Here is an 18379-nt window from a genome sequence, read left to right as displayed (position 1 = left end):
TCTGTGCCACAAAGACTCTCAGAAAGGTTAAATTGTTAATTAAGACAATTCCCTGCCCTCAGGCTTACAATCTAAAAAAAATGTGACACAAAAGGTAAATGAAATGGCAGTGGGGAATGAGATCAAGCAAAGAATTATTCTCTGATTAATTTTAAACTAGTGTTTAATTTTATTAGGTGTTTAAAAAATTATTACACATACTGCTACATACCACCTTCAAATATGATTGGGTGAAGAGAGAGACAGACAATTTTGAAATGAGAAAATACTGTAAAATAAAAAAATTGCATAGCAAAAGTCAATAGAACTGAGGAAAAAATGTTTAGGAGAAAATTAATAAATTATATAAAACTGCTTCAGTTTGCAAGGAAGGAAAGTTTGTAAAGAACTTGTAAAGCATGGGTGGCCAACTTGTGAGGCCCACATTTTGGGTTTTGGAAGTGCTGAGGACTGCACCTTGCTGGTTGGTTTTGTTTGTTAAGTAATTAAAATAACTAATTTTGAAATTTAATGTAAATTATTACAAATACATAACTATATCATTTGTAGTGTTTCATTAATATAAACAAAACTCTTTTTTTTACTGAAAATGGCTACTTAATTTTAATTTCAACTTAACTGACTCCTGATTTAATTGCTGAATTTAATTTAATTTACAGAGCAGGCACTCTGGTTCTTTGATAGTCCACCAATTGCAGAGTACAGGAGTTGCCTGTCCAGGAAAGTGCTGCCATTAAAGACAGAGGGGGAAAAGCCTCCTTCTGCATCCATCAGATCCACTTGTTCTCTGCCAATATCATCTTTCTCTCTTTCTTTCTCTCCTCTTGTCTTGTTGTTCCTTCCTTGCTGCTTTCTCTGTTTTATCTTTCTTTCTTTCTTGCACTCACTCTGTAGTAGCCTAGATCTTACAGCTGCAGTTGAGCTGCCTGGTGTGCTGTTACAGAGGTGTGTGTGTGAGAGGGGGGAGGGTCTGAGATTATGGAAAAGAAACAGAGGATCACCAAAGAAGAGGAAGCTGCTCAGGGGGCCTGGGTATGGGGCGGAACTCAGAAAAAATAAGAGGAACTGGAAGACAAGCAGATAGGAGATGCACATAGAACCTAGGAATGAGATGGTGAGAAAGATAAAGCAGCAGGGTTTGGTTGCAGGAGCAGGAAAAGGAGAGGATGTGTGCGGGAGCTGGGTGGAAGAGAAATCAGAATATTTTCAGCCATGGGAAGGGAGGACAAAGGGAAGGTGTTAAGAGCTGATTTATAAAGGCCGAAAAAGAGCTTTTCTGTGAACACAACAAATTGTGTCATCTATTCAGCAAGCTGCAACCTTGGATTCTGGAGGCCAATTAGCGTCCAAGTCTCCAGAGAAGTGGGGGGGGGGGGGCTGCACTAATGGGTCTGGAGGATCACACTATGCCCATCATGTTGTAAAAGATAACATCTCATGATATGCAGTCGGCTGCCTTAGCTGCGGTTAGCACTTCATTGTCACTGCTTGGGGAGAATTGGGTGGGGGGACACTTACCTTCAAGATGGACCAGCTCTGGGAGGTCTGGCTGATCATCACTTGGATCTGCACTTTGCAACATCTGCAACAATTGGTCCATTTTATCCTAGAATATGAGGCAAATATTCTTGATTGAGAACTATGTCTCTAGTATATGTTTCAATGAATTATTTTAAACATTCTCATTGTCTTGGGGGAAGTTACATTTTTGTCATTTTAAATTTGAACAGCAGGCACCCCTCAACATATCACAAACTGCTTTTAAAATGACCACTTATTTCCCAAAGTAGTTTGGAATATTCTTAAGTGTGCAGAACAAACTGATGTGCTCCTCAGAACTCTGGAAATGCTAGAAATATTACAGTAATTCTAATATAAAATCTTATATCATATGCACAAAATTATTTTGCTATCAATGTTGCAACCAAATCTGTAAGTCATCAGCAATAATGTTATATACTATAAGTGGCGATAATGCAGCCTTTTTTATTAACAGCAAAAATCTACTCAAAACACTCTGGATGTTTCAAAAGATAAATTTTATAATACTTGCACTGTGACCCATCTAAATAATGTTTCATACATGGATAAATAAACAGATCTCTCTCTCAGACACATACTCTTGAAGTGATTAAAATTAGGTCATCACCTAATTAAAGCAACACCAATTCAATAAATTAATTGTCTTACGTTAACTGATTAAATTTGCAATTGGGTATGTATTGAGTAAGAATGGTTCTGATGAAAACCACCTTTTTTATAATGCACATTTTATGATGCAACATATACCATTTTAGAAGACTGTAATATAGGAGGAAACACCTCTTCTAAAAGTTGCCTCTCATGTTCATAGTTTTTATATTTTACTTTTTTTAAAAAAAATCTATCAATTAATGGGGGGGGGGCTTTCAAAACAAATCAAATGAATTTAACTGTCTTATCTCTAGCAAGTGCATTGCAACTAAAATACAGCTGTAATAGAACCAAATTAACTAAGAAGTGTAATGAAATAATTTATCAGTATCTTTTTGTATATATGCCAAAGTTTCCAATGACTGTATACTTCAAAAACATAGCACTATTTTAAACTTTTTACCCTATTATAACTTCTATATGTTGCTGTGTACTTTCAAGTCTTTCTGACTTATGGTAACCCTAAAGCAAACCTATCATGGGATTTTCTTTGCAAGTTTCGTTCAGAGTTGGTTTGCCATTGCCGTCAACTGAGTCTGAGAGCATGCAACTTGCCCCAGGTAACCCAGTAGGTTTCATTGATGAGATAGGAATCCAATCCTATTCTCCAGAGATGTAGTCCAGCACTCAAACCACTATGTCATGTTCGCTCTCCATAACGTCTATAAGGAGTTCTGAATTCCAAGGATAGTCAATTACTTATTCTTACATCCCCACCTAGTGGTACAATACTATACATTTAGAAAAGTATCAGAAAATAAATACTGAAATTATGCAAATATAACGCAGAAAAGGTTGTGGAATAAACTGCTATCTAGAACAGTGCTATCTGATTGCTACAAACAGAACATAAGACTGCAGATTCTTCACAAACACAAGGACATGAATAAATTAGCACTATACCATTCAATGGATATACTAAAGAAACTGGCTCTTAATTCATTTCATAAAACCTGTCTTGAATAATGGGTCATCCTGTACACCTTGCAGTATTTGGTGATCTATGCTAAGGATTATTTTTATAATCATCATCATCTTCTTTATACCCTGCCCTTCCTACAAAACTGAGGCTCAAAGTGGCTTACAGATTAAGATCAGTACAGTACATCTAAAACATATAAATATTGATATTAAAATATAATTAAACTATTAGCAATATCAAAATAATGTAAACCATATTGTTGATCAACCATGAATTTATGAAACAAGACACAATCAACTGGGTTAAACAAGGGCCATCTTTATCGACCTAGAACCTATTTAAGACGTAGGGCTGAGCAACATAAGGGATGGGGATGGGATCTAAATGAGGCCCAGATGTCAAACCTATGTCACCTCCATAGGCAGATGAAACACGAGATCCCAAGGGCAATCCAACAGATTGGTTGCTATCATGGACTGTCATTTTGGGAAGGCCAAACCTGGAGGGCTCCCTCCAAAGTCCTATGACTTTATGACAGAATAAACTCCCAGATCAGCCCCAAAGGCCAACTCTTTCACAAGCCCTCCCATGCCCCATTGGAGGCAGGTCCAGAGTCCAGCTCTCCACAACAGTGTGTACCTAGCTGTATAGTGATCTAATATCTTCTCCCCCTGCAATTTGTTGTGGATAAAGGTTAATAATAATAATAAGGGACAAGGGTCTGCTGGAATCACCAAGAAAGGAGCATGAGGAGGCAACCAACCCTTCAAACAGACTCATTCTCTTTTCCCCTGCACATGATCCCACTTGATCCATGGGTCAAGTGCAAAGCATTCTGGTCTCCAATCATGAAGGCCAAGAAAAAGCCACCCCACCCCCCCACCCACAGTAGTGGTTGTCACATGGCTTGGGGGGCCACAATTTAAAATAATGATGAATTGTTTGATATTTTCATCAACTTGCTATATTATAGGCCTTTTCTTAAATGGAAAAATGTTATATGTAGAAAAGTAGACAATGGAGGGGATTAGTAGTAGTAGTATCCCACTCTTTTCCCAGTACTGGGACTCAGAGCGGCTTCACAGTATTAAAAAGAGTACAATTTAATTTTTTTTAAAAAAAAACAGCAAAACACATATATTAAATGAAGGTATGAAGGGATAGATGCTGAACATAGGAGAAGTCAGAACTAGGCAATCTAGGTTTTTCTCTCAAGTTGGCATCTGCAAATCTGCATCAGTTCTCAAGCTGAAATTTTTTACTAAAATTTATCTTCTACAATTTGCAAATGTCTGCATTTTTATACATACTTCATCAATATACACTGGTTCAGGTTCTGGCTCAATTGTTTCAACTTGCACTTCATCACTAAACTGCACTGTTTTCTTCTCAGTTTTTACTGTAAAAATGTGAATGGACAGAAAGACAAAGATTTAATAACCAAAAAACAAACTGTAATGAGTATTTCATTTATAATAAACAGAGTTGGATGGATATTCATGTACATGCAACCAGGCTGGTGAAATCCTTTTGTCTGACTTTTCTTCCTCTCTTCCCTACAAGAAACCCCTCCAGTCTCCTGAAATTACTATAGAGAGCATCAGAGAGTGGATCTGTTATACAAGGTAGGCTAAGGTATAGGGGAGAGAGTTAAGGGGGCATCTTCAATGAGCAGAGCTCCAGAAATAAAATATAACTCTGTCCAACTTTCAGCAAATTCCTCCTCCATCCTACCTACATAGCAGGTAGACACCTATATCTGGAGCTGATCAATGCCAGTAAAGTGTGTTCTGTTTCACAAATAAAATACAGTGGGCCTTTGCCATCCACTGGGGTTTAGTTCCAGAATGCCCCCATCGATACCAAAATCCATGGATGGTCATGTCCCATTAAAGAAGAAGAAGAGCCCTCCCTCCATGATAACTGTCATCCTTCGACCTGTGAGGGAGTGAACAGGCAGGCCTAGTTCCACCAGAGCTAGCCTGAAGATAGAGCCCGCCCTCCATTCCATCAGCCTTGGTCCAGGCCTCAGAGGGAGAAAATTCTTCTGCTTTTGTGTCGTGTCTTTTAGATTGTAAGCCTGAGGGCAGGGAACCTTTTAATTAAAAATAATAATTGTAAGCTGCTCTGATAGCCTTTAGGGCTGAAGGGCGGGGTATAAATACCACAAATAAATAAATAAATAAATAAATGACATAGTAAAATGTTGTCCCTTATGTAAAATGGCAGAATCAAGGTTTGCTTTTTGGAATCTATCTATCTGCTTACGATATATTTTCAAACCATGGATAGTTGAATCTACGGATAAAGAATCTGTGGATACAGAGAGCCAACTGCACATGGTAACATTCTAGAGGACTCCTAAACCTCAGGAAGTTTGGAGTAGGCATCCAGGACAGGGCCTTTAAAGCACTATCCATAAATCCTCAGTGAGCAATTGTACATGGGGGAGGGGGAATTTTTACCCACTCTGCCTCTGCATGGGATGCCCCACTGCATTTGAGCACACAAGAAGTGATATCACACTTTGAGCAGGGGAGACCTAAACCTCTACCTTTGCAGCCAGGTTTGGCTGGTTGGAGGTGATAAAATGGCCCCAAGATTGCATGAAATTTAAAAATTTAGAGTGAGCTGGAGTAACCAGGTGGGTTTGTCCAGCAGGCTGCACAAGTGGGATTTGGGGGCGCACCTTCTCTAATATAAGCAAACCAGTTACATGATAACAGTGCATACTTAATATTGTAGAGCATCCCAGAAGCAGAAATTTGCTTTCTCTGTTCACTGAAAACAGCCACTTCTCCTTTAGGCTAATATTGATGAGGGGAACTTTTCAAGAACAGAAGCTTTTCAAATATGGAAAAGTCTGAGATGATAGTTCAGCAAAAATGTTATTTACAGTGGAGAAAAAATGTGCAGCTTCATATGAGTCGTTTTAAAACTGTCTTAAGTGGACTGTACTTTTCTGTGTGAACAAGTACACTACTCACTCATTTCTGGTTCAGCAGTAAGATCAGCAGTTACAAAATTAGAAGGAAATAATCCTGTCCCTTGATGTGTTTCACCTTTCCACCAGTTTGGATCACTACAGATTAAAACAAATGGGAAAGAAAGAAATGTGTGTCTCTGTTTAGAATCTGAAAACAAATGGTCAATGGTCACAAGTATTTGCTGAATTTAATCTCTATCCATCATAAAAGACAATTTAACAGTATTCTCAACTATTTTAAACACAGCTTTTGAATTTGTATGTATTTGCTTATGTATACTGTGCATTCTTTGAGAGACTACCCTTAAGACTGATTGGGGAGTTGGACAGAATGATTCTGCAAGTTTCTTGGTGAAATGAATAATTGGCAAAACACAATGCTTCTGCAGGAATAATTCCACTATCTATCTGCTAACAAACCAGGTTTTGTTGTCAACACATAATGGTCAAGATTCTGCACATCCACAATCAGATATAACTACAATGATGAAGCTCTAACATAATAGCTTTATAACTTTCTGACAATGCCACTCCGCAAAAACATATGTTTTGAGAAAGGCTGTGTCCCACCTAAAAAGGGTTTCCAATGTGCTGCAGCACATTTAGGTACTGGGAAGTCTGCAGCGGTCAAGGTCACAGGGTGCACTGAAAACAGGCAGCTGAAGAAACCTCAAGGGGTTTTGCTGCAACTGATCCTCTGAATATATCCTGCAACTGGGCGAGTACTGCAAAGCACATTTCCCACCACCCCAGTCAGCAGTGCCACAGAAACTATTCATTTGGGGCCCAGCCTCTCTGAAAAGGCACAGTTTGGTGGTGTCATTCACTTATTAACAGTCATAAACATGAATCACAAAACTTCCAAGTGCTGGATATGATGCCATCAATGCTCTCTTCTGAATATTTAAAACCTTCACCTACTTTGGATTGATCCCAGATTGCCTTCTTCTTTACAGAGTAAATGCTACTGGAGCAGATCCCCCTTATAGTTCCATAAGCTGCTCTGCAAGTGTCTGGAGCAGGTTGTTTAGCATGATATTAGACATTCTGTGGAATACTCTTAGCAGTGATATTAGACACGCTCCAACATATCTGTTTTTTGCAGTTCTTTGTGGCATAGCCTGCCCTACCATTCAGCTGAATGAATGTTACCTCAGTTACCTCAGACAACTAATACAGGGGAGCAGCAATAACAGTTGATCTTTGTAAGCACCCCTCTCCTCTGTTAGAAGACAAAAGTCTGTATGCTGCATGGTCTGTTCTACCCATTTAAGGTGTAGTGGAGGAACCTATTCCATCCCCAGCCTTTAAATAAGGTTTAGGTGATAGTGCAATTAGCTTTCATACATGGGACGGGGGAACAGCCACCACCTTGTCCACTTCAGATCACAAAATGCCTTGAGGTGCCGCTGCTTCCCAGTATATTTCAGGCTACCATGTATTTTATGGATAATATAAATACTAGTTTTACAATGAGGCCAGGAGATTAATATTAACATGTCCACTTCATCTTTTTTTCAAGACTCGATACTACAGGAAATGATACAAATAAGCAGATATACCATTTTGGGCCATGGAGTCAAAAGAGGATGTCTGTCTCTCCAAGTTCACACTTTCATCCACTAAGTAATATTTCATTCTTATGTGAAATAAGCATCTCAATGAACAGAGTGAGGCTCCACTCTGCCAGGAGTACTGTTCTTCTGCTCAGGTAGTTGGGATCTATACTCAAAGTACCTTTTAAGTAACTGGTTGAGATAGGGCAAACTTTCCACACACCTTAGCAGTTTGTGTATCTCTTTTTGTAAAAAAGGTCTCAACACTCGTTTGCTTTTGTCCATCTATATCTGAACAAGCTTGCCCTTGACTAAGTCACTGGATGGCATTAAGGCCATATGGATTGCCTGTAGCTCAAACCAATAATGCAACTAGCTTCTGTTGCAGTCTACAAGTCTTGGGTCACTCTTCCCATGCAATCGGCCCCTGCTCCATCTGTCAGCCTTGCATCTAACAGGGTGATAACCTCTATTGTTTTTTGACATCTCACTCTCTCTCTCACACACACACAAATAGGGAATAGATTGCTGAAAATCTCTGATGCATTGGCAGAGGTCTGATAGTCCCAGTCTGCAGCAGATGGTCTGTATGACGCACCACAATCCTTCTCTTTTGCTTCTGTTTTGAAACTGGAGATGGAACAAAGCTGTTCTTCAGAGTGTGTGCAAACTGAATGTTCTAGCTCTGACTGACTACTTGTTAATCACTATCTGCTGTCATTCCCACAAATGATTGAATAACAGGCGCCTCCCCACTAATGGTTAAGCTATAGTCAGTTTTGCTGTCTTCCTCCTCATGTAGGCAAGGCAAAACCTCTTCCTGGTTGTTGAGAGGTCTCAACTAAAACTCTGAACTGTTCCACTGAGGTAGGCATTGTGGCAAGTTGCCCTCACTATCTCTTCTTTTTTTCTTTTCATGTTTGACTGCTTTTGTATTCAGACAACATTTTCAGTAGATGTTTGGTAGGTGTTAGTTAAAATAAAAAGTAGACAGATGAAAGTTTCAGGTTTGTACGGTTTTAAAGGAATATAAAAATACAGAAATATTTGCGAGAGCTGTGAAAAAACCTCTGTTTGTAGCCAATATGAATTGAAAAACTGAAGCAGGATGAGTAGTCCATGGGAAAGTTCACCTTATTCCTGGCTTCTGGATTGTTGTGAGGGTTAATTCACAAGATTATGAACTGCTCCTCTGCACCTATCAGAATATTCATTGGACTAAGTAGAACACAAATGCCTGTCCTCTAGTGGCTCCAACCCACTTTTTAAAAAACTGGTATACTAACTGCTAATCAGCAGAGATGCACTAGCAAATGGCACTGTTGTGCAAGCATGACTAGACACTGTGATACACTGGACGAATTGCTCTGGATTTCAATTCTCATTTCTTGCACAATAGTGTACTAGGTCAGATAAACATGCATTCACAAATCCAGTTGATCACACTTATAATTTTTGACTGCTGAAGCTTCTTTTACAATAGAAATTAAGGCTGCAGGTTCAAAAAGAAAGCTGCTGCATGACATGGTGAAACCAAACATATGACTGTAATTTAAATGTGTTTAGTACTCTAATCCAAAATGCAACTGAACTGCAAAAACAGAATGTTGGTACTGTAGTATTCACTGTGAAGGTTCCTTCTCAGCAAGTACAGAGACTCAATCCCTAATAGAGCAGATTATACTCCAACCAGAAAATACAAAGATTTTCCAAAATTATGCATCAATCCTGTCCAACTGAAAGAATGGAAAAAACATCAAAATAATTACTGTATACAACTACTTCTACCCTTATGAATATGTACTTCACAAATGTTGTTTGTGGATTCCATCAGAGTTACCTGTCATCAAGTACAGTGATAAGTTCTCCAGCTTTAAATGTCAGTTCATTATCTTCAGCAGCTTCAAAATCATAAATAGCTCGAACTTTTCGACCCTCATGTTTGTGATTTGTTAAGAGGCTTGAAGTGCTTGGATAAAGACTGGAAAGCGGTGTTTGTTGTTGTCTTTGTTCCTTCAATGACAACTCAATGGCTAGGGAAAAAAAGGAATAAAGACAAAAGTATGAAGAAAGTAAGATAAAAGACATCACTATCTGAATTTAAGCCAGTTCAACCCTACAATATAGAATGAAAACTCAAGAAATCTGAATAAAAGCTGACAAATGTTAACAGAGAAGCTGAGGCTGTTGTGAATCCCATGAAATATTCTTCTCAAGGCACAGCTCAGGAACGCACTTATGTCTTAAGAGCACCGAAGTTGTGAAATCCTCTCATTGGTATAACCAATATTAAAGCAAACTAACAAAGGCCACTAACTAAACAAAAGCTTGAGCAAAATTCCTTTTCCAATTTCCCTAGGTGGTAACAGTGCCACATCATCTCTGCCTAAAGTTATGCAATCTTGTATAAAATATAAAAGAGACTATCTAGCATTGTTCTCTGTAGTACAGAAAGTGGCAAGTTAAAATATCCCTACCATGCTTACAACATCTGTTACACACTATGCTGAAAATCAAAGTTATAATGAGAACATGGAGTTAAAATTGAATTGACACAGAAGACATAAAATGCCACACAGAAGGAACTCTGTCGCAGAACTGCTTATGTCACTCTGTGGTTGCCAAAATGAATCTATGGTAGAATGCAAATTGTACTGGATTACTAGTTCTTCACCAGTTAATATTCTTGGGGAACACACACAATTATTCAAAAAGGAGCACCATCATTAAGAAAAAATCAATCATATAAACATATTTCCTTTTTTTTTTCTTGTTTACATTATGGTTTCAAACTGTTTTGGAGTACAGTATCCGAGTTTTACAACTGCTTCCCTCATAGGATGTATATAAGTGAATTTGGGGGGGGGGGGGGGGGAGAATAGAACTCTATTAGCCATACCAAATTAGGGGTATAGGTCTTTAAAGAGTGACCCTATACTTTTATTTTTGTCTTTCATTTAATCACAAAGAGCACTAAACAAATTTATTATCAGACCAGTGCACACAGGTTCCCAAAAACATTGCAAACAAATGAAAATGGAAGGGCAGATGCCCAATTTACTCCAACCGTAGAATCAGTTATTTCTATTATAACATTCTAGAATTCTTTAATAATTTCAAGATTCTCACTATAGAATAACTAACCCTTAGCTAAATCCTCCTCCTCTTTTTTGTTTGCCACTATTCCAGGATCTTTGGCTACTAGAGCTGGGCTTGCTTTTGCTTGTTCTGCAGCCTGGACAAATAAAACAGAATGAAAAGTATTACAAAATTCAGTGAATTAAATCCAGCATTGATAGGCCATATTGAAAACACACTAGTAAGAAATCAATGTATTTTGAAGCATATTTATCCACTACAAGTTGAGTCTCCCTTATCCGAAATGCTTGGGACCAGAGGTGTTTGGGATTTTGAAATACCTGTATTTGCATGTACATAATGAGACATCCTGAAGCTGTGACTCAAATTTAAACACAAAATTAATTTATGTTTCATATACACTTTATACACAAGGCCTGGAGGTAAGTTTATACAGTATTTTAAATACTGACCTTGTGTACACTGAACCACCAGAAATCAATGATATCACTATCTCAGCCACCAATGAAAAAGTTTTGGTTTTTGTAATATTTCAGATTTTGGAATTCTGAATAAGGAAGACTCAACCTGTACTAATCATGTAATGATAAAAGAACAGGACATTGCTTTGTCAAGGCTTAATTGGAATGTAAATAGTCAGTGTTCATTCTTAAAGTGATCGTATAGTTCAGGGGTAGGCAACCTTTTTGAGCCGGGGGCCGGGTTGCTGTCCCTCAGACAACTGAGGGGCCGAAGCCAAAAAATAAATAATTAAACATTTTTTAAAAAATTAAATAAATAAATAAACCAGGATAAATGTAGGACAAAATTTTCAAATGGAGGGCACTTTTTAAATAAAAAATGGAGGACATGTGAAAAAATTTGCTGATTTTTAAAAAAATGTTAAGATAAATGCATGTTTCTGAGGCTTCTATAGACAGTTGCCCCACCATGCCCCCCGCGTGAGACGCCAAAGGCCCCGGCGGCAATCGGCGGCAGGACCGGGCTGGGGCCGGTCCCAAGGCCTCGCCGGGCCGCATCCGGCCCGCGGGCCGCAGGTTGCCTACCCCTGGTATAGTTATTGACATAGTTTTGAGTGCTGGACTAGGACAATGGGAGAGCAGGGATCAAAAAACCACTCAGTGAAGGAAATCTATTGGATGGCCTTGGTCAAGTCCCACTCCCTCAGCCTAAGAGGAAGACAATGGCAAAACTCCTCGGAATCGATTCTGCCAAGGAAACCTTATAATACAGTCCTCATGTCAGAATGAAAATAAAGGCACATAATACCAACAACAAATCCACAGAAAACTGTTTCTTCAAGACAAACCACATAACTCTCCTCATCTCCCAGAATTCTTATGTTACACTGAATAAGGGAACAGAAATCAAGGCTATACTGTACTACATTATTTGTTTGGCATCTCCCAGTACAATTTTGTAGATAGGCAGCTAGGTCTTAGCACAGCAGTCCCTTCGTATCTGCAGGGGATCCATTACAGACACACACACCACGAATAAGAAAAATCAAATCCCATTTTTCCCCGTGGTGGTGCAACATGTGCGCAGCTGCTATCATGGCAGCATGCATACAACTCCATTAAGAACAGGGCTTGCCATCCACGGAAGTTTAAATCCACAGAGGGCAAGCCAGCAGATAATGAAAGCCCGCTGTACACTCTGCCTCTCCTTCCATCTTAGCTCAGGAAAAATTTCAGTCTAAATTATCTAGCAATATGTTTTTGACATACTGAAGGGATTGCAACATCTCTCCTAGCTTCTGGGATGCTAGTAGATAAATTTATAGCAGTCACAGGCTGTACATCTTCCCCTTAGGGAAACACCCTGCCCACATGATCTTTTATCGCAAAGACATCAGGTAAGGAAACCTGTATTTAAGTAAAATATGTGAATGGTGAATTGAATTACACACATCTCCTCAATTACCAAGACACTGTCCAAGCACGCTTTTCCAGTGAGTTTCTTCTCCAGCTAAGTAACTTCTCCCTTGATCCTTCCTTCACTCCTTGTTTTCAATGTAACAAATCTCTGTCCACTTGCAGGACAATCAACTGGCCTCCCTTCTCATTACTCTCCTCTATTGCCAGTCTTCCTCTTCAAATTCATACTCCTGTACCAAGGGTCAACAAATCTTCTGTCTCCAGGCCACTTCTACACCATCTCTTACCATTGAGTTCATCTTCTGTCGACCTGGCTTCCACAGCTGCAACAATATCAAGGAAGGTACTTCCTTGCTTCCCCTCTCTATTAAGGATCTGTCCTCTCATTGGGTGCTCAGCAGCTGGTTTCAAGCCATTAATGTCTCCTCCTCCAACCTTCAGCTCCTCCTCCAAAATGTCCTTCTGTCACTGGATTTTTTTTAGCTCCTCATTCTCCTCCCCCATTGTCAACCTTCTTCCCTTTTTAACTTCCTGCTCCACCACCGCTCATCCTCAACATGCTGCCTGACCTCCTGAACCACTTCTTCCTGGCTGCAATTAGGGCAAAAGGTGTGCAGTGTTTCTCATTTCATTTTGTCTCAACTACTGTCATTTTCTCCAATCTGCTGATGGTCTCTTCCTCCTCACTTCTGCCCAGGCTAGGCAACAATGGTAACAGGCTCCTTGCCTCTACCACATCCCAGTTATCATCACAATGACTCAATAGAAACCTGGGAAGTCAACACATTTAAATTCCACCAAATGGGACTACTTTAGTTGAAAAAAATGGATTTATGCTGAAACATTTTGTTTTGGTTTTACCTTGTTTAAAGAAGATACGTAAGTTCAACAAAGCTAGCAGTCTATGTATATGAACTATGACATGAAAACGAATGAACTACAGACAGCAGGGCATGGAACTGAAAACTTGTTCCTTTTTGGCATAACATCTTAATCTACATTAGCTACAGATTTACTGTGGTATTCTAGACTTGTTGGTTGTTGCTATTTTGCATATAAGCACTTTACCTGTGAACCAATAACGGGAAATATAACACCTTGTTCCTTAAGATTTTTTATCATAGCAGATATCAAACTAAGTTGGGGGTCATTCTTGAATTCATCTGTCCATTCCACCATGAGCGCTTTTAATTTTTCACAGACTTTTGGATGACCCTGTGAAAAAGATAAAATTGTATGAAGTTTATGAAACTCACTGTGAGTTGGATCCTATTTAAACTTGTGAACTCAATGGACTTAATCTGCCTCTAATTTTTCACACTGACTTCAATTGGACTGAAGTGTGACTAACTTAAGAGTATGGAGCCTGCTGTGCATCTTTTCAATTTTCAGCCTTTTAGAAGCAAAGTATTGCTTGTTTATCTTAGTTCATATCAATACTGCATCAGCTGTTAATGCTACCCACATCTTCAGTCATATGTTGTAATATAAATACAGTCAGAATGGCATGGTCTTTGGAAATCAAATACCAGAATCAATTTTCAAGTCAGCAGCATCAGCAATGTTCAAAATGCTATCAGTTTATTTCAGACCACAATGCTTGTTAGCTCTAGAACAATTTCAATTTCACTTATAAAAAATATTGCCTTCTTCCCTATATATTCTTGTAGTCACCTTAATCTCAGTCTTCACAAAACATCATCTATGTACGGTGTGAAAGGAAAATAATAAAGATATGTCCCAACAATTATGAGATTCCTTTTCTCTGAAATATAGCAAATGTAAACTGTAGCTTAGATTGTTGATAGACAGATGTTAAGACAGAGGAAGAATGGCAGCTTCCTCTGTCCCAATTATCTCAGGCCTCAAACAGATGGCCCAAAAGGGCCACCGTTGGGTCGATTTGGGGGTAGGGTGTGTATATGATCCACAACCCAGATCATGCAGACACCGTGTCAGGGCCACCTAACACAGTCCAAACCCAGCCGCAAAAGGAGTGGTTTCTTGTTGCTCCTTTTTGCCACCTGTTTGGGACAGTGGCAACAGTCACCTTTGGGACCACAGTGCCTGGTTGTCATGGTACCACGGCAGTCCTGCGGTGATTCTGGCCCATCTGCTTCACCCCTTAGTAACCTTTTGTTACTACAGAACACTCTACAGGCTTATTATGGCATAAACCATAATTTTGGCTACATGCACATGATCATCCCACTCCAAGATTAATTCAATTCAACAATCTTTAAGAAGCTTAGCATATATTACCTTATTTAGCACATTGCTTACTTCACTAGCAAAATCTCTTGAACATACTTCTAAATGAAATATTTTGCCACAATTTGAGACACACGCTCCAAGAAGCTAAAGAAAAGAAGAAAAAATTGGAATTAAGTATTTCACTGTAAAATTTAAAATTAGTATTTTATTGTAGAACTTAACGTTTTCTAAAGCGACTTACTGTCAATGCTTGCATAGCAACATGAGGATCCTTGTGGTTCACTCTTTTCATAATAGACCGAAGACAGTCTTTAGGCCTAGTAAATAAAATAAGAAGTTTTAAAAATACATTAGTATCAACCACAAGGTTCATCAAAATGGAAGAACATGTTATAATACAAAAGGAAATTAAGAATAATCCTTTTCTCCACCTAGCAAAATTCTTCTTACATTCTAGCAACTAAACAAAATTGTTTTAAAGTGACTACTCCATATTAGGATACATCAATAACAGGATCTGTAATTCTATCAATGTGCTCTCTAGCAGCAGGACTGCCTGGTCAAAGATGCACTATCTGTAAAGTTTTTGCCAGAAGCATTAGCAAGGTGCTGCTTGTGCTTTCTGCAAAAATCATTGTGGACAAGGAAAAACATTGTGCCTGCTTTTAAGTAAGAACTTAGGTAGGAAAACACAGGTGGTTTCATCCTTTCTCTGAAGTACAAGTGAGATACCTGAAGCTAATAAAAGACTGTAATGAAAAGAAGAATAAAAGCCCACAGGATGGGGGTTTGTAGTGATCTTAAATTATGGCCATAAATTAATGAGGCAAGCTGCAGGGGAAGGCAGATAGGATCCCATTCAGCTTCAGGGTCACACAGGGAACAGCCAAGCACCACATGCTACACATTCAAGGTTTACACTCTTCACACTATTAAATACCTAACTGTTAAAAAAATAGATCAATCTTTTAGTGATCCAGCTTCTGCAACAGTGTGGGAACCATACAAGCCACCACATGTTAATGTGATGCAGCTCCTAGCATTCCTCTCCTCTATGCTAGCTGGAGTTGCTGAGACTTAAAAGGGGGCAGCATGTTTCCCATCCCAGTTCTACAATCAAGTTTGTTGTTAACTGCCCTTGAGTCGATCTCAACCCATGGCAACCCTGTGGATGAGACATCTCCAAGACCTCCTGTCCTCCGCTACTCTGCTTAGTTCCTGTACATTCATATCCATGATCCTTAACAGAGTCCATCCATCTAGCATGCAGCCTTCCTCTCTTTCTACTTCCCTCCACCTTTCCTAGCATTATTGTTTTTTCCAGTGAGTCGTGCCTTCTAATGATGTGTCTGAAGTATGACAGCCTCAGTTTGGTCATCTTGACTTCCAGGGAGATTTCTGGCTTGATCTGGTCTAGGGCCCATTTGTTTGTCTTTTTGGCCATCCATGGGGATCCTCAGCACTCTTCTCCAGCACCACATCTCAAATGCATTTTCTCCCAATTTTGTGACTTAACTGTCCAGATCTCACAGCCATACATGGTAACAGGGAATACAATGGCTTTGTATGATTCTAACTTTTGTACTCAGTTGTATATCATTGCATTTTAGGATCTTTTCTAGTTCTTTCATAGCTGCCCTCCCCATTCTTAATCTTCTTCTGATTTTCTGGCTGCAGTCCCCGTTTCTATCAATGTTTGATCCCAGGTATGAGAACTCTTTTACTATTTCTGTTTCTTTATTGTCTAGGATGAATATGTGTAGATTCTCCGTGGTCATTATTTTTGTTTTATGTTCAACAGTAAGCCTGCTTTTGCACTTGATCTTCTGTAGATTTTTTTTGAATAAAAGATCTCAAACAGAATGATGAATTAAGCAAGGCTGGATACAAATGCAAATGCTATCTTGGACAGTAGCCTGTCTGCAGAAACTTCAGCATTTAAAGAAACATTGCACAAATAGCTGTAGTAGTTCTCAAGTCAACTGATAGCATTACCACTAAGAAACCTTTTTAAATACAGTAAGTAGAATTTTTTACAGCAAAACATGGAATTGTGCATCAGGGCCATGTTTTCATATGTGAAGAGATAGTAAATGTGACATCATAGTCAAAGTAGTATAATCTGCCCTTTTTATCAGTGATTTGCCAAAAATGTTTAAGAGAGTACATTTTTATTTTGATTCTATGATTTTTAATACTTCACCATTTCATTTTTACAGCATCCACTAATATTCAACTACTTAAAGGCAGGTCTAGCTTAAGTTACACTGTAGCTTTCAGTAATCTATATTTGGTGGTGTCTATGTTTTACAAACCTATGCATCATACTTAGCACTACTAATTATAGAAAATGCTGCCACGTAGTATGATCATTTCACACTGTACAGATCTGAACTTGTCTTATACCAAGAAGAAACTGCTATCAAGTTTTCTGCAATAAACAACTGAAAGAACAATCTCTAACAACAGTTTCTGGGTACTTATTTTACAAGATTTAATAACTCCCACTCAGTAAAACACTTCTATGAAATATACTATGTTTTTTAAATCATCAATATAACCCCTGTTAACACTGAAAAAGTGGTTTTACAGTGATTTATTAATTCTACTCTGTAACATATTCTGTAACTCATCGGCTGGGAGCTGGTCAACTGAATCTAACACAAAATCTGCACCACAGAACAGACATACAAATAAACTAATCCACACAAACCTGTATATACCCTTTTAATCCATTATAAATAAAGACATTTAGCAAGATCACTAGAGATTAGTTTCACATCTTCAGCATTTCAACTAATACTATCTGTATTTACTGCACTGGGAAGGATTTTTAAAGGATTTAAAATCTGATCTACATCCACCCAGAGTCCAGATTATCTGAAGGACCATATAATTACATATGAAGTTTTGAAATCTTCAGGAGAGACTTTTCTCTCCATGGCACTACCTTACACCTGGTGGGAACATGTGAGAGGACCTTCTTGGTGTCTGCTCCCAGGCTCTGGAACTCCCTTCCTAAAATGCTACACTAGCACCCTGCATGGCTTACATCTAGCAGCAGGCAGGCTTTTGCTTCAATAGACCTCTGGTAACTTGTTTTCTCACAGTGAAAGTGTTTTTAATAATGTGCTATATTGTCTATATTAAGAGCCAGCACGGTGTAGTAGTTTGAGAGTTGAACTATAACTCTGGAGAACATGGTTTGAATCCCTGCTCAGCCATGAAAAGCCATTGGGTGACCTTGGGCAAGCTACACTCTCTCAGCCTCACAGGATAGCAATGTCAAGCCCTATCTGAAGAAACTTGCCAAGAAAACCCTGTGCTAATTTCATATTAGGGTCACTATAAGTTGGAAAAACTTGAAGGCACACAACACACACTATCTGTTTTTAATAATTATGCTTTTGATGAGTACACTATTGAATTCTATTAATTCTATTTTCATTTTTACATCATTTTAGTGATGTGAATTTTTATCTGAATTGATTTTAAATTCTGTAAGCCACCTTGAGTCCTAGGCTGGAAG

The 18379-nt window shown here is 38.7% G+C and overlaps 1 protein-coding gene across 1 annotated transcript in view; it reads right to left on the bottom strand.

Annotated features, from left to right (window-relative positions):
* Positions 1–18379, bottom strand: part of STAM (signal transducing adaptor molecule) — a 43894-nt gene that overhangs the window by 12935 nt on the left and 12580 nt on the right. Inside the window, exons 3-10 of the mRNA XM_089533317.1 lie at positions 15092–15167; positions 14899–14994; positions 13705–13851; positions 10802–10892; positions 9498–9690; positions 6103–6197; positions 4426–4514; positions 1519–1606 (exon numbers count right to left, since the gene is read on the bottom strand). Of these exons, the coding sequence (XP_089389443.1) occupies positions 1519–1606; positions 4426–4514; positions 6103–6197; positions 9498–9690; positions 10802–10892; positions 13705–13851; positions 14899–14994; positions 15092–15167 (875 nt within the window). The remainder of the gene's footprint in view (positions 1–1518; positions 1607–4425; positions 4515–6102; positions 6198–9497; positions 9691–10801; positions 10893–13704; positions 13852–14898; positions 14995–15091; positions 15168–18379) is intronic.

Source organism: Sceloporus occidentalis, unplaced genomic scaffold, assembly GCF_023333645.1.
Source record: "Sceloporus occidentalis isolate IW3139 unplaced genomic scaffold, rSceOcc1.0.p SCAF_7, whole genome shotgun sequence".
Taxonomy (NCBI): Eukaryota; Metazoa; Chordata; class Lepidosauria; order Squamata; family Phrynosomatidae; genus Sceloporus; species Sceloporus occidentalis.
This window is presented reverse-complemented; position numbering and strand designations above follow the sequence as displayed.